The following is a 27,168-nucleotide window of genomic DNA, read 5'->3' as shown; positions in this document are numbered from 1 at the left end:
TGCTAATGCGACATAGCACCCACCAACATTCCACCAGAATCTGTGCTGCAAAATCCAAATATCACTCCTTCCCTTCTGAGTCCTGCCATGCACCCAAATGGTATTTTTTGGTCACATGTGAGGCATTGCGTACTCGGGAGAAATTGGGGCACAGATTTTGGGGTGCTTTTTCTCCTTCATACCTTATGAAAATGAAAAATTTGGAGCCAGAACTGCATTTTTGTGTAAAAAATGTAATTTTTCATTTTCACTGCCCAATTGTACCACAATTGGTGAAACCCCTGGGGGTTTGAAATGTACACTATACCCCTAGTTGAATTCCCTGAGGGGTGTAGTTTGCAAAATGGGGTCACTTGTGGGGGGGTTCCACTGTATTGGTGCTTCGGGGGTCTTGCTAATGCGACATAGCACCCACCAACATTCCACCAGAATCTGTGCTGCAAAATCCAAATATCACTCCTTCCCTTCTGAGTCCTGCCATGCACCCAAATGGTATTTTTTGGTCACATGTGAGGCATTGCCGTACTCGGTAGAAATTGGGGCACAGATTTTGGGGTGCTTTGTCTCCTTCATTCCTTGTGAAAATGAAAAATTTTGAGCCAGAACTGCATTTTTGTGTAAAAAATTTAATTTTTCATTTTCACTGCCCAGTTGTACCACAATTGGTGAAACCCCTGGGGGTTTGAAATGTACACTATACCCCTAGTTGAATTCCCTGAGGGGTGTAGTTTGCAAAATGGGGTCACTTGTGGGGGGGTTCCACTGTATTGGTGCTTCGGGGGTCTTGCTAATGCGACATAGCACCCACCAACCTTCCACCAGAATCTGTGCTGCAAAATCCAAATATCACTCCTTCCCTTCTGAGTCCTGCCATGCACCCAAATGGTATTTTTTGGTCACATGTGAGGCATTGCCGTACTCGGGAGAAATTGGGGCACAGATTTTGGGGTGCTTTGTCTCCTTCATTCCTTGTGAAAATGACAAATTTTGAGCCAGAACTGCATTTTTGTGTAAAAAATGTAATTTTTCATTTTCACAGCCCAGTTGTACCACAATTGGTGAAACCCCTGGGGGTTTGAAATGTACACTATACCCCTAGATGAATTCCCTGAGGGGTGTAGTTTGCAAAATGGGGTCACTTGTGGGGGGGTTCCTAACTTTTAGCATCTTCCAAAATGCTGTTTTGAATACTGTGAGGGGTGCAGTTTTTGAAATGGCATCATTTCTGGGGGTGTCTCACATACAAGTCCCTCAAAGTCACATCAGAACTGAACTGGTCCCTAAAAAAATCAGTGTTTGAAATTTTCTTGAAAATTTGAGAATTTGCTATTCATATTTTAAGCCTCCTAGTGTCCAAAAAAATTAAAAGGAGGTTGAAATAATGATGGAAACATAAAGTAGACATATGGTCTATGTTAGTTATTAACTATTTTGAGTGGTATGATTATTTGTCTCACAAGCAGAAAATTTAACATTTTGAAAATTGCTAAATTTTCCATTTTTTTACGACATTTTGGTATTTTTCACAAAAAAACACAGACTGTATCGACCCAAATTTACCACTAACTTGAAGTACAATGTGTCACGAGAAAACAATCTCAAAATCACTGGGATAAGTAAAAGCAAAAAAAAGTTATCCCTACTTAAGTGATACATGTCAGATTTGAAAAAAAGGGCTCTGTCAGGAAGGCAAAAACAGGCTGCGGCGGGAAGGGGTTAAAGTCATTCATTATGGAAACAAAAATTAACAAGCTACTTATAGGCTACATTGAGTTATTATAGGGAATTCTGCTGTAGAGAAGGACTTGTCATCATAGATAAAAAAAAAATGGGTTATAGTGCACACTGCTCAAGTGCAGCAGCAAAAGCAAACCGGACACTGGCATGCATTAACCCCTTCCTGACGCAGCATGTTTTTGCCTTCCTGACAGAGCCCTTTTTTTCAAATCTGACATGTATCACTTAAGTGGGGATAACTTTTTTTGCTTTTACTTATCCCAGTGATTTTGAGACTGTTTTCTCGTGACACATTGTACTTCAAGTTAGTGGTAAATTTGGGTCGATACAGTCTGTGTTTTTTTGTGAAAAATACCAAAATGTCGTAAAAAAATGGAAAATTTAGCAATTTTCAAAATGTTAAATTTTCTGCTTGTGAGACAAATAATCATACCACTCAAAATAGTTAATAACTAACATAGACCATATGTCTACTTTATGTTTCCATCATTATTTCAGCCTCCTTTTAATTTTTTTGGACACTAGGAGGCTTAAAATATGAATAGCAAATTCTCAAATTTTCAAGAAAATTTCAAACACTGATTTTTTTAGGGACCAGTTCAGTTCTGAAGTGACTTTGAGGGACTTGTATGTGAGACACCCCCATAAATGATGCCATTTCAAAAACTGCACCCCTCACAGTATTCAAAACAGCATTTTGGAAGTTTGTTAACCCTTTAGGTGTTTCACAGGAATTAAAACAAAGTGTAGGTGAAATTTCAAAATTTCATTTTTTTGCAGATTTGCAATTTTAATACATTTTTCTAAGGAACACAGTAGATTTTACTAGAGAAATGTGACTAAAAATTGATTCCCCCAATTCTTTTGTTTTCATAAATATCCTATATGTGGCCCTAGTGTGCACGTTGACCAAACCACAGGCTTCATAATAGAAGGAGCACCTACTTGATTTTGGAGCCTCCTTTTTATGAGATTTTTTTTTAGGCACCATGTAGGTTTCTAGGCACCATAAGATGCTAAAAGTTAGGAATCCCCCCACAAGTGACCCCATTTTGCAAACTACACCCCTCAGGGAATTCATCTAGGGGTATAGTGTACATTTCAAACCCCCAGGGGTTTCACCAATTGTGGTACAACAGGGCAGTGAAAATGAAAAATTATTTTTTTTACACAAAAATGCAGTTCTGGCTCCAAATGTTTCATTTTCACAAGAGATGAAGGAGACAAAGCACCACAAAATCTGTGCCCCAATTTCTCCCGAGTACGGCAATGCCTCACATGTGACCAAAAAATACCATTTGGGTGCATGGCAGGACTCAGAAGGGAAGGAGTGATTTTTGGATTTTGCAGCTCAGATTCTGGTGGAATGTTGGTGGGTGCTATGTCGCATTAGCAAGACCCCCGAAGCACCAATACAGTGGAACCCCCCCCCCCCCACAAGTGACCCCATTTTGCAAACTACACCCCTCAGGGAATTCATCTAGGGGTATAGTGTACATTTCAAACCCCCAGGGGTTTCACCAATTTTGATACAACTGGGCTGTGCAAATGAAAAATTACATTTTTTACACAAAAATGCAGTTCTGGCTCAAAATTTTTCATTTTCACAAGGAATGAAGGAGACAAAGCACCGCAAAATCTGTGCCCCAATTTCTCCCGAGTACGGCAATGCCTCACATGTGACCAAAAAATACCATTTGGGTGCATGGCAGGACTCAGAAGGGAAGGAGTGATTTTTGGATTTTGCAGCTCAGATTCTGGTGGAATGTTGGTGGGTGCTATGTCGCATTAGCAAAACCCCCGAAGCACCAATACAGTGGAACCCCCCCACAAGTGACCCCATTTTGCAAACTACACACCTCAGGGAATTCATCTAGGGGTATAGTGTACATTTCAAACCCCCAGGGATTTCACCAATTGTGGTACAACTGGGCAGTGAAAATGAAAAATTTATTTTTTTACACAAAAATGCAGTTCTGGCTCCAAATTTTTCATTTTCACAAGGAATGAAGGAGACAAAGCACCCCAAAATCTGTGCCCCAATTTCTCCCGAGTACGGCAATGCCTCACATGTGACCAAAAAATACCATTTGGGTGCATGGCAGGACTCAGAAGGGAAGGAGTGATTTTTGGATTTTGCAGCTCAGATTCTGGTGGAATGTTGGTGGGTGCTATGTCGCATTAGCAAGACCCCCGAAGCACCAATACAGTGAAACCCCCCCCACAAGTGACCCCATTTTGCAAACTACACCCCTCAGGGAATTCATCTAGGGGTATAGTGTACATTTCAAACTCCCAGGGGTTTCACCAATTTTGATACAACTGGGCTGTGCAAATGAAAAATTACATTTTTTACACAAAAATGCAGTTCTGGCTCAAAATTTTTCATTTTCACAAGGAATGAAGGAGACAAAGCACCCCAAAATCTGTGCCCCAATTTCTCCCGAGTACGGCAATGCCTCACATGTGACCAAAAAATACCATTTGGGTGCATGGCAGGACTCAGAAGGGAAGGAGTGATTTTTGGATTTTGCAGCTCAGATTCTGGTGGAATGTTGGTGGGTGCTATGTCGCATTAGCAAGACCCCCGAAGCACCAATACAGTGGAACCCCCCCACAAGTGACCCCATTTTGCAAACTACACCCCTCAGGGAATTCATCTAGGGGTATAGTATACATTTCAAACCCCCAGGGGTTTCACCAATTTTGATACAACTGGGCTGTGCAAATGAAAAATTAAATTTTTTACACAAAAATGCAGTTCTGGCTCAAAATTTTTCATTTTCACAAGGAATGAAGGAGACAAAGCACCCCAAGATCTGTGCCCCAATTTCTCCCGAGTACGACAATGCCTCATGTGTGACCAAAAAATGGCAGGACTCAGAAGGGAAGGGGTGATATTTGGATTTTGCAGCACAGATTCTGGTGGAATGTTGGTGGGTGCTATGTCGCATTAGCAAGACCCCCGAAGCACCAATACAGTGGAACCCCCCCACAAGTGACCCCATTTTGCAAACTACACCCCTCAGGGAATTCATCTAGGGATATAGTGTACATTTCAAACCCCCAGGGGTTTCACCAATTTTGATACAACTGGGCTGTGCAAATGAAAAATCAAATTTTTTACACAAAAATGCAGTTCTGGCTCAAAATTTTTCATTTTCACAAGGAATGAAGGAGACAAAGCACCCCAAAATCTGTGCCCCAATTTCTCCCGAGTATGGCAATGCCTCATATGTGACCAAAAAATACCAGTTGGGTGCATGGCAGGACTCAGAAGGGAAGGAGTGATTTTTGGATTTTGCAGCTCAGATTCTGGTGGAATGAATGGTGGGTGCTATGTGGCATTAGCAAGACCCCCGAAGCACGGTGAAATGATGAACCTAATAATCCATAGATGTGTGGTATATTTTAAAACACTCCTTTATACATAGGCCGGGTTTGTCGGGGCAAGTTTCACAGTGGAAAATAGTATCCTTTCTTATTCCCTTTTTATAGCAAACTTTGCACCTTTTTTGTGTCCTGCCCTTTCTTGCAGTGGAGGGGATTTCGTTAGGAAAATGCTGCCCTGGTACAATACGGGGGCCAGTACTAGAAGTACTGGGGCCAGTACTAGAAGTACTGGGGCCCTCTGCCTGCTGGTTCCCAAATATTAGGCCCTTTATGACTTCCTCTTGAAAGTGCATAAATGTCCCCCTCTGGCTGGTAGAACGGAATAGCACGTAAGCGTTATACAGTGCCATCTGGATGATATACACGGCCAGCTTCTTGTACCAGATTTTTGTTTTCCACAGGGGACTGTACGGCTTCAGTACCTGATCTGAAAGATCCACTCCGCCCATGTACTTATTGTAATCTAGGATACAATTAGGTTTTGAGGTGTGGGTACTGGTACCTCGTACAGGGATGGAGGTGGTACTGTCTCCATGAATTGTTGTCAGTATAAGGACATCCCTCTTGTCCTTATATTTGACCAACAACATATTTTCGGTGGATTGTGCCCTGCTTTCACCCCTTCTAAGTACTTGGGCAATGTGCGTTTTTGGGAGGCCTCTTTGGTTCTTGCGCACAGTACCGCAAGCTGCTGTACCTCTTGAACCAAGGGCCTTAAACAGGGGGATGCTAGTGTAAAAGTTATCCACATAGAGGTGATAACCTTTATCCAGGAAGGGGTGCACTAAATCCATGACAATTTTTCCACTAACACCTACGAGGGAGGGGGGCATTCTGGCGGTTCAATTCTTGAATCCTTCCCTTCATATACCCTAAACCTGTGGGTGTACCCTGAGGTGCTTTCACACAGTTTATACATTTTTATGCCATACCTTGCCCTCTTACTGGGAAGATACTGGCGGAATTTAACCCTTCCTTTAAAATGTATAAGGGACTCGTCGATACAAATACATTTTTCAGGGATGTACATCTCTGCAAATTTGGCACTGAAATGATCAATGACCGGCCTGACTTTGAATAGCCGGTCAAAGGTGGGATCATCTCTGGGTGGGCACTGTGCATTATCGGTGTAATGTAAAAATTTAAGGATTGTCTCAAAACGAGTCCGAGTCATGGCCATACGGTAAAATGGGGTGCTGTACAGAACATCTGTACTCCAATATTGCCTAATTTCTGGCTTTCTCCAATATTGCCTAATACGGTAAAATGGGGTGCTGTACAGAACATCTGTACTCCAATATTGCCTAATTTCTGGCTTTTTTACTATGCCCATATGTAACACCAGACCCCAAAACGTCATCATCTCTACTGCATCTACAGGGGTCCACCTAGCAAATGATGACGTGGGGTTTTGAGCAATAAACTGCTGGGCATATAAATTACTTTGGTCCACCATTAAATTTATAAAATCATCAGAGAAAAATAATTTGAAAAAGTCAATTTCTCTGAGACCTGTTGAATCAAATTGGATTCCTGGGATGGCCAAAAACTCAGGAACCTGGGGCTCAAAATTGTCTGGTGGTGGGGTCCATACGGGATCAATCATTTGGGGGGGGGTCTCAGCTGCTCTACGGGGGCATCTTTGAGGGGGTCCCTCATCACTAGAGGAGGAAGAGGAGCTTAAGACGAATCCTTCAAATTCCCCGCTTGCATCACTGGCTGTGTCAGAGTCAGAGGCAAGCATGGCATATGCCTCCTCCGCTGAATACATTCTTCTGGATGACTGGGATGACATTTGGGATGACATTTGGGATGACATTTTTATTTTTGTGTTTCTGTAAGTGTAATGTTTCAACACGTGTATAGTGTAGGGGGGGTACAAACTTTATTTCAACACGGGGGGTATGTAGTGTGTAGTGTGTATGTAGTGCAGAAAAAAAATACTTTATACAGGAATTTGATCCCAATAAAAAAAATAAAAAATTGAAGGGGTTAAAAAAAAAAAAAAAAGGTCCTGCGCCAAAAATTGAGCACAGATGTTGGTCAGTAACGTCCGTCACTGAACAGCGCTCAAAGGCAACAGGACACCCACAAAAGCAACGTGGGTGTAAAAACAATTTAAAAAAAAAATAAACCACAGCACTCTCCAAAAAAAAAACAATTTAAAAAAACTGCAGAAAAAAAATTATATCAACCCTGTGGCAAAAATGCTGTGCAGTGATGTACGTCACTGATCAGCGGCCACAGGACACCCACAAAAGCAACGTGGGTGTAATAAACCACAGCACTCTCCAAAAAAAAAAACAATTTAAAAAAACTGCAGAAAAAAAATTATATCAACCCTGTGCCAAAAATGCTGTTCAGTGATGTACGTCACTGATCAGCGGCCACAGGACACCCACAAAAGCAACGTGGGTGTAATAAACCACAGCACTCTCCAAAAAAAAAAAACTGCAGAAAAAAACTGCAGAAAAAAAATGATATCAACCCTGTGCCAAAAATGCTGTTCAGTGATGTACGTCACTGATCAGCGGCCACAGGACACCCACAAAAGCAACGTGGGTGTAAAAACAAAACCCCACTGCACTCTCCAAAAAAAAAACTGCAGATCAGTGATGCAGTGATGCAACACTGATTAGCAGTGAGGGGCAGCAGGCACACAACTGTGGGTGCAACCTGACAGGGTATATATAAAAAAAAAAAACCTGGACCCCCAAAAAGTTGCTGATCAGTTAATTAATTTAAACTGATCAGCACAAAAGGGGGGGCAGCATGGGGGGCAGCAGTCAGTTGCACAGGCAGCACAACCTTTGGTGCAACTGACAGGTATATATATATAAAAAAAAAAAAAAAAAGTTGCTGATCAGCACAGATATACTGATCAGCACAAAAGGGGTGCAGCAGACACAAAATATAGCACTCTCTATCACTCTCTATCACTCTCTGTCACTCTCTGTCACTATCTGTCACTATCTCTCACGATCTGTGACTCTATGACACTGCAGCAGCAGCACACAGGAAGTCACAAGATCCAGGAAGCATCCAGCTGCTGGCAGCACGCTACCAGCGGTGATCAGGTAAGTATCAGGCAAGGATCAGGTATGTATATCATGACAGATTGGTCGGTGACCGCTCTGCACGCAATTCCAGACCGGAATGGCGTCTGCAGCGCAGTCACCGTTAGTTTAAATGACGCGCCTTGGCTGTGATTGGTCCGTCGGTCCGACGGACCAATCACAGCCTTGGGGGCAGGTGGGGTGAGGTGGGGTGAGGTGTGGTCATCACCGGTGACCCCCTCATGCCCCCTCATACCCGACGGTGATTGACACCTGTGTTACCGAGCGTCTGATTCGCCGGTAACACAGGAAAACGCTGCGACTGGCTGTTCACATTGAACAGCCAATCACAGTGATCACCGACGGGGGGGAGGCATCGCCGCCCCCCCGGGCATGCAGGGACATGTCTGCTGTCAGGGACAGCAGACATGTTTAAACTGTCACCGCGTCTATAGACGCGGGGACAGTTTAAAGTCATGACGTATATATACGTCATGTGTCGGGAAGTACATCCCGGCCATGACGTATATATACGTCAAATGTCGGGAAGGGGTTAAAAGGGGTATGGATTCAAGGGATGCCAATGTGATAGTGCCTCTTTACAAGGCATTGGTGAGACCACACCGAATATTGTGTTCAGTTCTGGGCACCACATCTTAAAAAGGACATAAATCAATTGGAAAAGGTTCAGAGAAGGGCGACTAAGCTAGTAAAAGGTCTAGAAGCACTAGAATACAAAGATAGGTTAACCAGCTTGAATATGTTTTCAATGGAGAAATGGAGGTTGAGAGGTGATATGATTAGTATGTTCAAATACATGATTGGGAATCATATGGAACTGGGACATGATTTGTTCACTAACAGGCCTATACTTAGGACACGCAGGCATGTACTGAGGCTTGAGGAAAATAAATTCCGCACTGAATTAAGAAGAGGATTCTTCACCATTAGAGCAGTAAAATTCTGGAACTCATTGCCGATGGGGGTGATTACAGCAAGTACTGTTAATGAATTTAAATCAAAACTGGATAAATTTTTGGCCACTAAGGGAATCCTATAGATATCTTACTCAAGTCAGTAGTTACAAGTTAGTTAGGTTGAACTCGATGGACTAATGCAGTGGTCTCCAACCCCTCGCAACAGCGATCAGAGTGGCTCAACCACTCTGCCCACCGCCCGCCATACCTGCCGCTCACCGTCCGCGCCGCTTCCCTTCTCCCTCTGAAGGGAGGAGAGATCATTGCATGTCTCTACTACCCCTCACTGTGCATCCTTGTGACTGGGCCATCCACCAATCAGAGCTCTTGGGCAGGAGCTGGTCTGCGAGCTTTGATTAGCAGACGGCCCAGTCACAAGGAAGTGAGGGGAAGGAGAGATGCACGGTGTGCTGTGCTCTCCTCCCCTGAGAAGGGAAGCAGCAGCTGTGACAGGAGCACTGTAGGGGGACTCCGGGCTGTCCTCTCCCCGGCAGCGGCAGCAACAATGGTGAGTGTGCTGCTTCTGGGAAATTGGCACTGTGGGGGCATACTTGGCACTGTGGGGGGAAGCATACCTGGCACTGTGGAGGGGCATACCTGGCACTGTGGGGCATACCCAGCACTGTAGGGAAGTATCTGGCACTGTGGGGGCATACCTGGCACTGTGGGGGCATACATGGTACTGTGGGGCTTACCCAGCACTATGAGGGCATACCTGGCACTGTGGGGCATACTTGTTTCTGGCACTGTGGGGCATACTGGTTTATGGCACTGTGGGGGGCATATCTAGCACTGTGGGGGGCATACCTGGCACTGTGGGGCATACCCGGCACCGTAGGAAGTATCTGGCACTGTGGGAGCATACCCAGCACTATGGGGGCATACCTGGCACCGTGGAGGCATACCTGCTTCTGGCACTGTGGGGGCGTACCTGGCACTGGAGGGAAGTATCTGGCACTTTGGGGACATACCTGGCACTGTTGGGAATACATGTTTCTAGCACTGTGGGGGCATACCTGACACTGTGGGGCATACTCAGCGCTATGGGGGCATACCTAGCACCGTGGGAGCATATGTGTATCTGGCACTATTGGGAGCATATGTGTATCTGGCACTATTGGGGGCATATGTGTAGCACAACCCCATTGTCATTGGCTGATCCCCATGTAGCATGTGGCTACACACATTTTTTTGCACACGCCGCTCACAGTACCACCAGAGTATTTATTTAGATTGGCACCACAATCGGGCGGGCATTGCTTATCTGGCAGTGCTGGGGGCCATTGTGTTTCACGGGAGTACCACGCTAATAGGTCATGCCCCCTAACTTCGGGCGCGTGCCTTCGGGCGCAGATATTCCTTCTTCTCTGCCTCCAGTGTTGGGAGGCATGTATGCAGCATATTGGACATTGCAGTGTGTGGCATATTGTGTCTAGGGCATTGTGGTATGTGGCATAATGTGTCAGGGGCATTTCAGTGTGTGGCATAATGTGTAAAGGGCATTTTTCATTTATTATGCAGATTTCTTTTTTTTTTTTTACATTTTAGTAGCTCTTCAGGTGGATTATTTTGTCTCGAGTAGCTCTCCCCCCAAAAAAGGTTGGACTAATGTCTTTTTTCAGCCTTAATTACTATGTTACAATGTTACTATGGCCCTTATTCCGATCTAAGCGGTAACGGCCGCATGCGGCCGTTCCGCCGATGTTTTCGCTCTGCGCATGTGCAGAGGGCACTCTGCGCATGTGCAGGCGAAATCGCCGCACAATTTTTTTTCACGCCGCAAAGGGGGTGGATAGGGGCGTGAGGGGCTACTTAGCCTCATTTCCCTATGCATACGCCCCGCGTTTCATGGGCGTTCCCATGCAAACGCGGGGCGTACGCATGGTAATGAGGCTGTGACGCATGTGTTGGGGGCGGGCATCTGACATCGCCGGATGTCAGCTGCCCGCCCCCATACATGCTTTTACACGGACAAGTGTCCGTGAGGTCTATGGGTGCGGGAGCTGGTGGAGCGTGCGGCCCTGCCTTCGATGGTCGGTGACCATCGAATGCAGGGGGCTGCTCCAAGATGGTGGAGGCGTATCCCCCGCCATTTTCATGCGGACCGCCACATGTCCGCGTACGGACGGCCGTGGCGATCCGTATGGAAGGCGGGGATTCGCCTGCACGGTCGGAGCCGCATATGCGGCTCCGGCCGTTCCAACCAGAATAAGGGCCAATGTGATGATGGTATGACAGAGAGGTGCAAACAGGATATGACGGGTGGCTGAGAGATAATGCAATGGAGATGATGGTGTGACTTTGAGATGCATCAGAGAGGAGGTGACACAGGTGGCATGAGTCTGGTTGAACATCTATTTTATGATGATTACCTTCCTTGGTTATATGCCTAAACAAACAGGAATTTTCTGGACCATGTGAACTCCTAATTAAATACTGAAAAACAGCTGAAGAAGCAGTCTGCTGAGGGAGGAGACATTTCTTTAGAGGTTCCCATTTGCGAGAAACCACTATATAGGTACACATTTAATGGTAAGGAATGCTCCCAGAGTGAAAAGAAAGAATTTGTATGTCATGTTCACTGGTATCCATTTTATTAAGAAATGTTGTCTACTTACACAGTCCAGTAGGACGTACAGTATATCCAGTTATGCACAGATATACAATGTCCTGTATCAAATTAAGCTAGACACATGGGGGAAATTTACTAAGATGGAATTTCTATTGAATATGGGATGTTGCCCATAGCAACCAATCAGATTCCATCTAGTATCTCCTAGAAGGTGCAAAATAAATAATTAGTAGATTCTGATTGGTCGCTGTGGGCAACATCCCATATTCAATAAAACCCACATCTTAGTAACTTTACCCCATTATCGGGTAAAAAGACACGAAAAAGTCACCCAACACTAGCTGAATCACACTGGACCTGGAGTGCCGAGAAGAGCTGTCTGGTGCGACTGCAGAAATTACTGTGTGTATGAGGACACATCTGTAGCTGATTGGAATGTTAGAGTTAGCATTGCCATATTTACTTACAGTATTATGGTATTATTTCATCTCTCTTATGTAGCATGTATATCATTTGTACTCTGTCTACTGCTCAATCAACTACTATAAAACATATCATTAGAATAAATGTGCTGCCTTTCAGTTGAGATCTGATCTCCATAGAACTCCCATTTGTTAGAAGTTGTCTTGGTACTAGACAAGCTTAAATAAACTGGATAGTGCTGTGTGGTTTTGCAGTAAAATATAAAAATCTTCACAGCCTTCATATTAAATAATAATAATAATAAGGTACTCTTTACTTAGAAGGGCGCCCATCATGGCCATCTCGGGCATGGAATGCACTAAAAAATCGGGTGCGATGCGACCGACGAGATGCCCGAGATTTCCCATAGGGAACAATGTTAAATGTCTCAATTGACCCGATTTTCCTGTTCAATGCCTCAATTGACCCAATTTTTCCATAGGAAACAATGTTAAATGGGCCACAGAGGCCAAATAGGCACCCTGAAGTGTATAAAAGCCACCCGAATTGTTAACGCCACCCCACGATCAACGTCAACCCGAAGCGTGGCGAGCCCGCGAGGGGCGGCGGTACGCGTCCTACGACCTTTTCATACCCCCACTATCCACGTCGGCGTGGAGTTGAGAATAGAAAGTGTGGCAAGCGCAGCGAGCCACCGAGCCCGAAGCGTGGCGAGCGCAGCGCGCCCCGCGAGGGGACGCGGATACCTTCACAGGTATCCGCGTCCCCTCGCGGGCTTCACAGCTGTCCGCGTCCCCACGCGGGGCTCGCTGCGCTCGCCACGCTTCGGGCTCGGTGGCTCGCTACGCTCGCCACACTTTCTATTCTCAACTCCACGCCGACGTGGATAGTGGGGGTATGAAAAGGTCGTAGGACGCGTACCGCCGCCCCTCGCGGGCTCGCTGCGCTCGCCACGCTTCGGGTTGACGTTGATCGTGGGGTGGCGTTAACAATTCGGGTGGCCATTATACACTTCAGGGTGCCTATTTGGCCTCTGTGGCCCATTTAACATTGTTTCCTATGGAAAAATCGGGTCAATTGAGGCATTGAACAGGAAAATTGGGTCAATTGAGACATTTAACATTGTTCCCTATGGGAAATCGCGAGCATCTCGTCGGTCGCATCGCACCCGATTTTTTAGTGCATTCAATGCCCGAGATGCCCGAGATTTTTTACTAACGATGCCCACGATCAAAATCGTGGGCGCCGTTCTAAGTAAAGAGTACCAATAATAATAATGTGCAACGAAAAGTAAGCCAGGGACTGAACAATGGTTACTGACGCCCTGCTGAACGCAAGCCCCCCCCCCCCGACGCTTTCCTACGAATTGAGGGTGGGCACCGACGTCATGTGACCTCATCTGACCACAACGAGCTGGAAAGGGCATGCTTTATGTACCGACAAGCCCGTCCATCATTTCTATGGGCGCCCCACCTTTTTGTGGGTATGCCCATGAAATGTCGGTTGCCCACCCCGAACGGCCCCTGCAATCATGCAATCATGCAATAACATTTTTGCAGAAGGCGCTCGCTGCGCACATTTGAAGATGTGCATTATCGCGCATACGTAATCCCCCACCATCAGGGATGGGGCCAAATTTGGGCCTGTGCGAACAGGTCTGAATCAGCTCCAATATTCTGTCATTGACAGCAAGGTTCCAGATAAGATATAGTAGATGATGGCATGCAACATGTGTTTTGATTGGAATGGTACAGGGGTCCGACAGTCGGGATCCCGACAGTCATTAGCCCGACGTCGGGATCCCGACTGGCCGGACTCAGACAGCATGGTGAGCGCAACTAAGCCCCTTGCGGGCAAATTCTATTCTCCCTCTATGGGGGTCGTGGACCCCCACGAGGGAAAATAGCAGGTAGCCGTCAGGAACCCGGCTGTCGGTGTTTTGACAGTCGGTATCCCAACGTCGGGTAAATGCCTGTCGGAATCCCATCCGGCACCCGTTTTGATGCACTGTCTGTAGATTAATAGAAAGCTTAGGAAATTTGGAGCAATACACATAACAGAAAATATATTACTTTCAAAATAAAATGGTATTTTTTAAGAAATATCACAGAAGAGTGGATATCTAAATCTCATGTTATCTTCTGTTATTATTATTATTTTTTTACAAACTTATAGCTACGCATTGATAGCTCATATTGCCTTAGGTATGGAACACTGACACAAATTAAAGTGGCACATAAGAACACTGTACTTACAATGGCAGCAAACAAAATAAAAAATACATACAGTATAATGCACTTTCTGAGTGACTTGACCTACTTGTCCTGTGTGTGAATGGCAGGGGTGGAGCCAAACAGCCCCCAGTGGAGGAGATGATAAAATTCAAGTTTTGTCCAGCATATAGTTTATCCTTAATAGCTACAGTGTCCATTGATCATAGTAAACCATCAAGGGAAAACCAGTGATCATTGATCCGACAATGGCAGTACCAGCATAGACAGATGGCAGTCACGGAGCATTTTAGAGAAGTAGAGTGAACATTTGATGTGCAATGTTGCATGCTGGAGAGAGTTGTTTATATTTGTTACTGTGAAACATGGCATCATCACAATTGAACACAGTGCACCTGACCATTGGTAGCAAACCATTAGTTGATGGAAAATAGTCATACCTTTCAGGGACCTGGCACAAAGCAGAGAAGGTCATGCACTTTTTTTTAAATCTGAGAAGCGGGCGTGTAATGGGAGAAGGTGAAATCTGTAAACAGGTAGTGTATAAGGAGGAGGGAGATGGTTAACTTTCCAAAAGATGGGATGACGGCAGTCAGAATACCTACCCCGGCCCACAAGACTGCCATCGAAATCCTGACATCGATTAGGATCCCCATAGTAACTATGCAACAGTTAGAGTTAGGCAGCTTGATTGACCTGGACATCCTGTGTAACCCGAGGGTTACTGAGAAGTCTGATGTGCATGATGTTGGCAGGGGTGTCACTTTATTTTCACACAACATTGGAAAATAAAGATTTAATTCTTGTATGACTGAAGTTATTACCATCCTACATATATAATACCCCGTTCTCATTGCCTAAAAAACCCGGGTATTTGGCAGGGCGAGCGGTAATTTCCCGTGTCGTGTCTCAGTGTGAACGCGTCCTTTTGAAATTCCCGGGTGTTATGCCCCGGGAATTACACACGGGTTTTTTGCAGGGTTTTTCCTGGGTAAAACACGGGTGTACTTCAGTCTGAACAGCGCAGACACGGGTTTTTCAAACATGATGGAAAAAAAGAAGCTCATTGGCGGATGTAATCATGTGACGTGACGTCCATTTCATGCTGCGTCTGACGTCCATGGGGTTTATTCTAGTTCATTCTTTCTGACAAAATCCTTCTTAGATGGACAAAACCATGTGCTCTGCAGGGGGGCAGATGTAACATGTGCAGAGAGAATTAGATTTGGGTGAGTTATTTTGTTTCTGTGCAGGGAAAATACTGACTGCATGATTTTACACTGCAATATAGATCTCACTTTGAAGAAAAACCCCACCCAAATCTAATTCTCTCTGCACAAGTTACATCTGCCCCACCCGCAGTGCACATGGTTTTGTCCATCTAAGAAGGATTTTGTCAGAAAGAATGAACTAGAATAACCCCCCATATGCTGCGTCGAGGAGAGCAGACATGTCGCACTGGAGGGATGAGGAAGTGCTCGAGCTGCTAGCAGTGAGAGGAGAGGAGGAGATAAAAAAGCAAGTGACCGGCACAGTGAAGGACTCCGTTGTTTACTACAACATCGCCAAAATCCTGTCTGCCCGTGGCATCGTCAAAACGCAGCAACAGGTAGTGAATAAACTCAAAGCCCTGCGGAAGCAGTATGCTAAGGTCCATGACCTAAACAGGAGGAAGAGTGGTGGTGCCCGTATGGACTGGCCATTTTATGACCAGTGTAATGTCATCTTTGGGAACTCTGCACTGGCTAATCCCATATCACTGTCCTCCTCCAGCAGTTTTGCTGGCAGTGCAGCAAGTGTCTGTGAAGAAAACGCAGTAGCAGCAGCAGCGTCACCCATTGACCTTGAGGCCACAGACAGTGAAATGGATTCCCGCTCAGTCCATGGTGAAGCCCAATGTGAAGTTCTGGATTCATCATTTAACTCCCACAATTCAGCTGTAGGCCCCACGGCATTCTCTTCACCTGTGCAGCATCCGCCATCACCTTTGCAGCGACCACCATCAACGCCTGCATCATCACTACCTGCTGAAGGAAGTCCAGCCTTTGAAGCATTGCCACAGAGTGCACGTCCAAAGTTGCGGACCAACAGTAAGTTTATAACTTTTTACACACACCATTATTACACAGTACTATATTTTTGTTTATTAAAGAAATATGTCGCAGCATGTAGCAAGAGTGCAGGAGGGAAAAGGCCTCAAGCATGCATGTGCCAACACTGCTTTTTTATTTAAGTATTTTTGAAATTTAACATCCACATGCATCTGTGCAGAGGGGATCTGATTCAGGCCTGTCAGCAACATTGCTAACACGTCTGAATGAGAAGTTAAGGTTTTACTGATATCTAGCCTTCAGCACAGATGGTTTTCCAAGTGCATGGGCACCAACAATGTCTTTTGGGTAGAAGGAGAAGTAACATTATTATAGTCTTGTATAGTAATGTGTTGTTTGTTTTTCCCATAGTTTATAATGTGCCACTGAGAAGAAAGAGGTCCACTAAGATGGAACAAGCCACAAAAGCAATGACCACCGTAATGCTTGAACACCTGAAGGAAATGGATAATTCGATGCAAGTTCATGAAGATGCTCGTCTGCAGCGATTTATGGACAATGAGCGTGACCTACAGAACACGTTCATTACTGCCATTGTTGGTATGCATGAGCGTATCAATCGAGAGAACCGAGATACGCAGATGGAGTTCCTTAATAGTCTATTTAGGGCACAAGGCCATGCACTGCCCCAGCCACCACACAATAATTTTCAGTATGGTTATCCAATGTATAGCGCAGGCCAACCAAATTTTGTAGGCCCAACCCAGGGGAACATGGTGCCATACAGCACACCTCACCCACCACCAATGTCACACCTTTTCCCTGAGTATGCTGCTGGGACTCCTCAGCCTCAAGCAAATGACCTCCATTTCCCTGAGCGTACAGCAGGTCCACCTCAGCCTCCCCCAGTTCCACCGCACTCCTCAGAGTATGCGTCTGGGACACCACAGCCTCCAGCAAATCCTCGACATTTCCAAGAGCGTACAGCTGGTGCACCTCAGCCTCCACCAGTTCCTCCGCAGTGCCCCGAGTATGCTGCTGGGACACCTCAGCCTCCAGCAAATCACTGCCATTTCCCTGAGCGTACACCGGGTGCAACTCAGCCTCCCACAGTTCCACCACACTGCCTTGATTATGCGGCTGGTCCACATAGTCATGCGGAGAATCGAACGGCTCCAAGAAAGGAAAACCCCCGCTACCATGTGCTGTAGAGGTGTTTATTGACTTTTTGTTTATTTGTCTGCCCACCCGGCCTGTACAGAAGTTATGTAAGGCATTTGGGTATTGTCATTACAGTTTTATTATATTTTTCTATGTGCATTTTTGGTACACTTTATGCTATTTAACTAAAAAAATATATGTTGTACATATGAATAAAATATGTACAAACAAACAGAAATGTTTTTGAAGTTTATTGAAAATTAAAAACTATAGTACACTAGTGGGTTAAAGCAAATATGTTATTGGTAATGGTGTTGCGAATGTCTTCTGCACATGTGTTTGTCCCCTCATACATCTCAGAATCTGCAGAGTGATCTGATTCCTCAGGCTCCAGTACGGTCCATTCTGGTAGAAACTGTTCTTTCTTAAACTCACATATGTTGTGCAACACACAGCAGGCAGCAACTACATGAGGCATGAAGCTGGTATCAATGTCATTGCGCTTCATTAAACAACGCCAACGGCCTTTTAGACGGCCAAAGGCATTTTCTACCACCATTCGTGCAGAACTGAGGGTGTGGGTGAAATCAATTTGTTCCGGGGTAAGTTGATGGCGCTGGGTGAACCCCTTCATTAACCATCGTCGTAATGGGTATGCTGCATCCCCGATTATATGTACTGGGATCTCCACCCCATCGATGATCTTCGATTTCTGCAAAGTAAAATAAGAGTTACAATATGGAATTCTTGGAGTACAAGTATGCTATTCAGATTGCCACTTTTCTCTACTGGTGTAAAGAGAGACATTGAAAAACAACAATACATGTGGTACGTTGGTTATACATACATGCATACATAACACTAAAAATATCCCAACTGCAACATGCAAAAACATATCTTTACCTCTCTAGGGAACAACCAGCCATCCTGCTTCTCCTCAGCAATAAGGTATAGGTCCGAATTTGCTAGAACCCTTGCATCATGGGAACGGCCAGGCCAGCCAATGAAGACATCAGTGAAGCTGAAAATATAAAGTGTTAAGATTTCTGTTTAGTTACCCTATCAATACGCAAAGTACAGTTTAATATTATCATAAAAAAATGTACTTACCAATATTTGTGGTCCACTACAGCCTGTAGAATTATGGAGTGCCAGCCTTTGCGATTAAAGTAATCCGCATGGTTTTCTGTGGGGGCAATAATAGGAATGTGTGTACCGTCTATAGCTCCAGCACACTGTGGATATCCACGATGCAGGAAACCAGCGATGATGTCGTCCAACCTTTGTCCTTGAGGTAAGGTGATGAAACGACGGTAAAGTCCTTCCAGCAAAGCCTGCGTCACCTCATGGACTATAGTGCATACAGTGGATCTCCCCACTCCAAACAAGCAGGCGACTGTGCGGTATTCTCCCGGTGTAGCATACCACCATAGCGCTATCGCTAGTCTCTTTCTAGGTGAGATGGGTATTCTGCAGTTTGTGGTCTGTCTGGAAAGTGCAGGGGTTAGAAGGTCCAGCACATACTGAAAGGTCCCACGTGACATGCGAAAATGCTCCATCCACTGGTCATCCTCATAACCCTCCACTGTAGACCAAAATACCTCGCCATGAGAGCAGTCTCTGGTCCACATTCGCCGGGTACTGGATGTGCTGAACCTCAATATGGAGGTAACGCTGGAGGTGATGAAAGCTCTTCTCCTTCGCACATAATGAAGGCGAGCACTGTCTCTCTCAGCAAGAAATTGCGCTCTCCTCCTCTTCAAAGTGCATTGTGCAAGGTAGCACAATGTAAGCAGCTGCAGCAAGCTCTCATTTGCTGCATGAAACAGCAAAATGGTGCAAAACAAAAGCATCTCATCAGCCATGATTCCAGCAATGCAGTGTGCTTGGAAAAAACAGGCCACTTTATATGACATCATCCTCAGCCAGCCAATAACAGCTGCTTTCTAAAACAGCCAATCACAGCTACTTTTTCAACAGCCAATCAAAGCTGCTTTTATATTCACACACTTGTTGGCAGGGCAGACCAGGGGAAGCAGTGTGAACGCGTCATACACGGGAATTTCCCGGGTTTAAGGTGCTGTATGAACGGGGTAGAAAAGTATCCATTCTCTGTGCCCCGCCAAAAACCCGGCAAGAAAAACCCGGGATTTTGCAGGGGCGGCAATGAGAACATGGTATTACTAGCCTTTATTATAACTCTGTTAATAAGGGCTCTGCTCGGCACTGCTAATTAATTCCCTTTTTACACCTAAAAGCTGGGTCGCACCTGGGTTTTTGGACCCGGCTCCAACCCAGGTGCAACCCTTCTTTTGATACCTTTTACATTGCATCCCCACTCAGCATAATGCTGGGTGAGTGATATCACCGAAGGCGGGGTTTGAGCCAGCGCTGGGAGATGACAGCATCTCCCAGTACCGACTTTTCCACTGCAGTGAACGGGTCCTGGATCGCATCAACCTGGCTTACTTGTTTACACTACACTGCTATCCAGGTAGAATCCTTTCTTCAACCAGAAACATTTGCTGGATTGAAATCCCGAGTCGTCAGAGCATTTACACCCCCTAAAAACCCAGGTTTTAAGGCTGGTGTACAAGACGTAATGCAGAAATTATTCTGACTGTTCATCTGCCCAACAGTCGAGATCCCGACCAAGAGAGGCTATTCTCCCCTGTGGAGGGGCTTTTTTGCAATCACCCCACTGTCGGAGTACCGTCAGCTAGGATTACGATGTCGGTATACAGAACGTCGGAATCCAGACCATCGCCCGGTTATACCACACAGTGTTCTATGTACACAACACATTGTCCAGGAAAATATGTTGTCAGTACATCAGGCACTCTATATTCTTCTCACAGACCTGGGTTTATCTGCTTAATTACTACCTAGAGATAAAGGGGTGTATTCAATGCTTTCTGTGAGCTGTGACAGCGAGCAGGGCTGCCTGCTTGCTGTCATAGCTCGCAGAGTCAGTATTCAACTGATCCCCTGCACACACTGTTCCCCCCTCCCTCGGTTTTTGGAGCGAGGGGGAAACTGCGTGCATGGCCGCTAAAACAGTGGGACTCGCAGTTAAATGCAGCGGACTCCCTGCATTAGCTGCAAACCTCGCTGTTTGGGGGAATCCTCACTGTGATTCACCCGGAACGTTGAATACGGTGAGTGGCTGGCGCGAGGGTTAAATGCCGTTTGACCCCCTCACCAGCTGCATTGAATAACACCTATAACTATTTGCTTTGTTGTTCTTTTGCTTTAAATTGCTTTTTCATTATATTTACTCATTATCATTTCCTACTTTTTTTCCTACTTAATATTATAACATCAGACCACTATCAATCTTAGAAATTCATGTTTGAAAAAATTCTAGTTACTTTTATTAAAAATTATATACAGTACAGGTATGTTAGTTTTTACAGAGCCAAGTAATGTGCTAGTGACAAATATCAATGCTTTAGGTAGTGGTACTGTCTATTAATCAAGTGGTCCACTAATAGAAAGATGCAAATCACTTTGTGAGACTGGCCTATTCATTTGCACTCACAATTTAGGCTGTATTAGGTACAAGCATGGCTCTTATTTTGTTCATGTGCGGTTCTGGCATTTTATCTTTTAAGAAATTGTGTGAGCAGTTGTTTTATTTCACGGCTCAGCTGATGCTTTGGAACCCAAGAGAGAAATGGAGAATAAGGGAGCGGGGGGAGGATGGAGAGTGTGTGCATGCCTGGGAAGATAGGAGGGAGTTGGTTTGCTTCTTATTATTTAAAACATACCAAGATCTCTACAGGAAATCAATGGTTCCAGCGGAAGAAAAACAGCAAGGAAAAGAATGAAATGGGAAATCACAGAGGAGGAAGAGGCATTTAACAAATAGAAAGCAGCATATAATTCCCTGCAAAGATTAACTATATTAACTCCTTTATTGTCAGAATTATACATCCACCTTTATAAAGAATAAAACGCCCGCTGATAATACATATATATAGATAGATAGATATCTATATATATGTATATATATATATATATATGTATAGTGATAATCTTCATATAATAGCTATATTGCAAAGTAATATTTTAAGATTCTTAGTTTGCTACATGTAGAAAATGTATATGCTGAGTCCATAATATACAAAAATAGCGTATTTATTCCCATACTAGTTACCACCCTTCTAAAATGACGGAACAACATAACAGTAATGTCAACACCGGCAGCTGTGCATGCCCAAATGGAGCATTAACTTGATTTGCTCCATTGGGTGCCATCTAGTGGCTGATGATGCGCAAAACCCTTGACTTTCCCCTGTAGAGGAAAGGAAAAGTCTTAGCTTTTTATTATTTAGGATGCTGTGTTGTAACATCCACATATATGTCTAGTTTCTGTGTGTCACCGAAACACTGCCATCTTTTGGCAGCAGGAGAAACTACATCTCTTTCTCTCTCTCACACAGAGGCAAACATGCACAATTAGCTGCCTTACTAGCTTACAAAGCATTTGCTTTGAGCAGGCTTACTAGTAATATATAATATTTGGGTTAACCCTATACAGGGTTGGATATATATAAACACTTAAGGCCCATACACACTTGACGATTTTCAGCTGAAAATCGGTCAAAACAGCCGTTTTGAGCGATTTTCGGCCGAAAATCGCCCAGTGTGTATGCCCCGGAGATTGCCGACTAGCGATGATGCGCGCTCCCGCATCATCGCTAGGAAAGTGGTTCATCTGCTGGTTTTACCAGCAGATGTGGCAATGATGGATGGTTTTTCATCCATCATCGCCATGTGTGTACGCCTGCCGGGCTTAAAGATTAACCACTTTCAGCCCGGCGGACCGCCCCCCACTGCCCCCTCGCCCGTCATACTCACCCCTGTGCTCCGTCTGGCTGGCCGGCTGGATGCTGCTGCTGCTGCTGCAGAGACCTGCTCCCCGGCCAGGCTAGCCCCGCCCCCAGCCTAAACACAAGGAGCAGACAGCACTGCTCCCTGCTAACACCTGCTGGGCACCAATGGTTATATTATTCTGCCCACTGCCACCAATGTATTCATTAAATGCACCAATATATATATATAATATATATATATATATATATATATAATATATATATATATATTATATATATTTTATATAATATATATATATATATATATATATATATATAATATAATATATATATATATATATATATATAATATATATTTATATTATATATATATATTAATTTATATTATAATATATTATAATATATTGTTGGTGCATTTAAATGAATACATTGGTGGCAGTGGGCATATAAAATATAAACATTGGTGGGCAGCTGTGTGCGTCGCTATCTGCTGGGGACGGCTATGGATAGTGTAGGGCACGGGGCGCCCCAGGCGGGGAGGGAGGGCGCTTTGGCGCTTACCCGCTTTGCTCCACAGGGGAACTATGCGGCCACATCTCACCGAGGGAGGGAAGGGGCTGGAGGGGGATGTGGTGACGGCCGCCGAGTCACTCCAGGGGCACATGGGGGGGGGGGGGGGGGTTGCATTTAAATAAATATACATTTGTGGCAGTGGGCATATAAATATATAAACATTGATGGGCAGTGTTGGCAGTAACGTATACATTGCTGGTCTGTGCCAGCAATGCATAAATCATAAATTAGCATCAACACTGCCCACCAATGTTTATATATTTATATGCCCACTGCCACCAATGTACTGTATATATGGAACCCTTGGAATTCAAACCCAGCCCATTTATAATGAAAGATTTTCAGCAAAGTCTTTCGCCTCCTGAAAATCTCTTGCTCTTTGGGGAAAATTGCTCAGTGTGTACGCACTACTTTGGTGAAAGATATAGCTATCAAAGATTTTGGCAAAGTCTTTTGAAATGAAAATCTTCAAGTGTGTATGGGCCTTACCCAACCAGGTTATGAGCACAAATCATTTTTTTCATTAAACATTTATTTTTATTTTTTGGACATTTGTTTTCTGGCAAGCGAGTGCTAAAACAAAAACCCTGTCATTCTATATCGGAAAGTTTATCTGAACCTCCTGCTGGTCTGCTCCACTCCCAGTTATGACATCTCTCCCTCCTCTCCCCTGTTCTAATTGTCCAGTCACCACAAACTACAAGTGTCAGAAGCGAACCGTTTAGCAAAACCATATACACTGGACATACAATGTACTGTATGAAAAAATATTTTTAACACCAAACGTGTATACTCCCTGGTCAGTATTAGCTCCATTAGTGGAAGTGTTCAATAATATGATGAGATTCAGATACCCCATATATTCATCAATTTCCAAATATCCATAGGAACTACAGCATAAGTATACAGTATATTAAGCTGCAATCTCAAGACACACACCTGGCAGTCATGCTGCCAACATGACATTTCCTTGGAGCATTCTTTGATGGATTGAATTTAAACAACCCCTTTTTACATCATATATATATATATATATATATATATATATATATATATATATATATATATACAAATTATATAGTCACAAACTTGCAAATTGTGGAACCTAAGCAAATACTCAGTACATGGAGGTTTTAAAAGCTCATACATATTTTAATTACCTTATATTTAAGTGCTGTTCAACTATACATAGATGCAAGGCAGATTTATTTATGACATTTGGCAAATTCACCTAGCTTTTAATGGTGAGAGCAGCTATTTGTACTTACTATATGTACCAAGTACACCACAATATAAAATATATGATTGCGATTGCCATGAATTATTTCATGACGACACAGCGAAACCAAGGGGGAACCATTTTACTCTGGTCTTTCCTTTTTTAAACCTTAAGAACAATAGCAGATTTGACATGACACTGGGATTTTATCTGACTGTAAAACCAATATACTGCAGCCATTTAGGACAAGATGGGTATTAAAAGAATGAAAAACAAATGTTAGTTGAATGTTGAATAGTGCAAGGAAAATAGTCTTCGTGGTTTTTATTAAAATAACTATACATTGCACAACTAAACCTCATATTTATTTAATTCAGTTTTCACAATTCAATAATGGATTTTTTTAAGCTACAGATACAGTAGACAGACATCCAGCTAGCCTAAATAGCTAGCCTGCACAAGGCATAAGCCCATCTCCTCCACCCTATGCCGTTTGCTCACGTCACTTCACTGTTTTCTATTCATAAATTCCTCACTCAGTGAAAAAAGCAGAATCAGCTCCACAGGGGACAGTGAATGTGTGTACAGGGGGGCAGTGTACAGGAAGACATGTAGCAGGGAGACACTGGCTGGGTTAAGGAAACCAATGACAGCAGGGAAAGCATCAGAAAGAGGGACAGACTGACAGTGGGTAGGTGACTGACAATGTGAAGGAAAGTGACAGCGAGTAGGAGACATAGTGGGCATGGAGTGAATGGGTGGGAGATTTTGTAGATGCCTACATTTTAAAGCACATACATGAATACATGTATGTATGTATGTATGTATGTATGTATGTATGTATGTATGATAACCTACATATTTGGTATACATAAGAATGTGATGTGTGCTTGACTTTATATGAAATACAAAAATAAATGGAAAGAATGATATATAGAAATACCTAGCTGAATTGACAGGTTGGACTATCTGTTTTATCAAAAACGTTATAATAATAATAATAAAATGGGACTTGTCACTTACCAGATATCCTAACTATTCTTCAAGAAATCAGACAAATAAAAATACCTGCTGCAATACACTCAGAAAATATACACATATGTGTGTATGGATAGATAGATAGATAGATAGATAGATAGACATAGATAAAAAAATATAGTATACATATATACACTCCCCAAATTGACACAAAATCACCTCACATTTATGTCTTGTTTCAACCAAACTGCCTATGAATGTGTAGATATATCATCATGTATGGTAAGTGTATGGCCATTATATGTGTCTATCTGTATGAATGCACACATACAGTACATATCGTTTGTACATATATAACAGCATAATCGTTTTAGTGGATCTCTTTTCCACAAAATGTGAAAAAGGATCTGGCAGCCAACACCCAAACCGCTATGGTATCCCCATGGCGAGTCTTACCTCCCACGCACAGAAGCGACATGGTGTATGCCGAGGTGCCCTGTGTAGAGCAGCCAGAGATGCCCACCACTCCCTCCTCCGTCCGGCAGCGTTAGCTGGTCAGTGCCCTCCTCCGACTACAGCTGGTCATAATGACTCTGGCTCGCAATACACTCCGTCTGCCATCTTTATGCTTCAGCACTAAGGCTATGGAGAGCTCCGTTTGACGTCAAGTGAAGAAGAGGGAGGGAGAGAGTGGAGCAGATGTGGGAGGGAAGAAGCAGTGGGACTGAGCACACCTGATTTGCAAAAGATAAAAGGTGGTTTGTACGTCATTGAGAAAATTGATATGCACAACAGCTATGTTTGGACATATACTAAGTGATAATTAATAGTAAGGGTGTAAGTAAGTAACGGTACCATGAAGGCATGGAACCCGAGATAGGGGAGGAGTGATATAAAGCAAAAGGATGTGTTTCAGGGCTGGACGTTTGTGAAGTTACAGTATGTGTTACTACTCGAGTCCATTCATCTTATGACTATTACACATGTTCTTGGAAGCGAAGATTTACAATGAAGGAAACACCCATAATTTGATTAAGTGCAATCTCTTCTATTGCAGTGTACTGCAGTTTTGGAAAATAATCATCATGACATCATTTACTAGAAATATTTTGCACTTATCAAATAATTGAGCTGATCTATAAAAAAGAAAGTATTTTGTGTTAATGTTCATTTACCAAAATGCAGTCCTGTGACTTACTCTAATCAGCCCACAGGTAATAAATAACATTGTATGCCTATGCTCTCGGGTATGGGCAGGGCTGGACTGGGACCAGAAATAGGCCCTGGCATTTTTGAGCACACAGGACCACCAGCAGTAGGCGGGACCCTTGCGTGGCGAAAAGGGGGCATGGCCTCACAGAAAGGAGGCGTGGCATCACAAAAAGTAGCTTTACACATTATGGAACACACCGTAATGCTCATTACACCTTATGGCACACACCGTTATGCCCATTACAGAATATGACACAATCCTTATGCCCATTACAGAATATGACACAATACTTATGCCCATTACACATTATGGCACACACCGTAATGCTCATTACACATTGTGGCACACACACCAACACCGTAATGCCCAGCACAGAATATGACACACACCATATGCCCCCAATAGTGCCAGGTATGCCCCCACTAATGCCAGATATGCCCCCAATAGTGCCAGGTATGCCCCCACATCTGTCACCAGGCAGAGGAGGATGGAGAGAATAAAACCTGCCTGTATGGTCCAGGCATGTAGCAAACATTTTCTTAGGGTTTTTTATGAATGAGAACACATCAACATATCAAAAGTCTTTAGTCCAGTTTCTTGAAAGAGTTAGCAAAACTCATCTACCTGAATGATCAGGGAACATTAATAGCCTCTTTGTTTGCAAACACATGACTGTGGTCACTTTCACAGTTGATATCTCCCACACGTGTGATATTTTTATTGTGCAAGTGACCTGTTAGCGAGGC

At 44.0% G+C, this 27,168-nt stretch overlaps 2 protein-coding genes across 2 annotated transcripts in view; one reads left to right on the top strand and one right to left on the bottom strand.

Annotated features, from left to right (window-relative positions):
* The window catches only part of LOC146068713 (protein unc-13 homolog A-like), a 334,746-nt gene extending 308,858 nt beyond the window's left edge, over nucleotides 1–25,888 (bottom strand). Inside the window, exon 1 of the mRNA XM_083179255.1 lies at nucleotides 25,666–25,888. Coding sequence (XP_083035381.1) covers nucleotides 25,666–25,687 — 22 coding nt within the window. The 5' untranslated portion in view covers nucleotides 25,688–25,888. The remainder of the gene's footprint in view (nucleotides 1–25,665) is intronic.
* On the top strand, nucleotides 15,819–18,655 carry LOC146068640 (uncharacterized). The gene is made up of 2 exons (XM_083179250.1): nucleotides 15,819–16,479; nucleotides 16,852–18,655. Exons 1-2 carry the CDS (start codon nucleotides 15,840–15,842, stop codon nucleotides 17,649–17,651), a joined length of 1,440 nt encoding a protein of 479 aa, XP_083035376.1. The 5' UTR covers nucleotides 15,819–15,839; the 3' UTR covers nucleotides 17,652–18,655.
* Nucleotides 25,889–27,168: the final 1,280 nt, after the last annotated feature.

Source organism: Crinia signifera, chromosome 1 (genome assembly GCF_055691185.1).
Source record: "Crinia signifera chromosome 1, ASM5569118v1, whole genome shotgun sequence".
NCBI classification, from domain to species: domain Eukaryota; kingdom Metazoa; phylum Chordata; class Amphibia; order Anura; family Myobatrachidae; genus Crinia; species Crinia signifera.
This window is presented reverse-complemented; position numbering and strand designations above follow the sequence as displayed.

Excerpts from the sequence above, each read along its gene's own strand:
- LOC146068640 (XM_083179250.1), top strand. The coding sequence starts at position 15,840 with ATGTCGCACTGGAGGGATGAGGAAGTGCTCGAGCTGCTAGCAGTGAGA. Across the intron at positions 16,480-16,851 it reads TCCAAAGTTGCGGACCAACA|TTTATAATGTGCCACTGAGA; the intron begins GTAAGTTTATAA and ends TTTTTCCCATAG.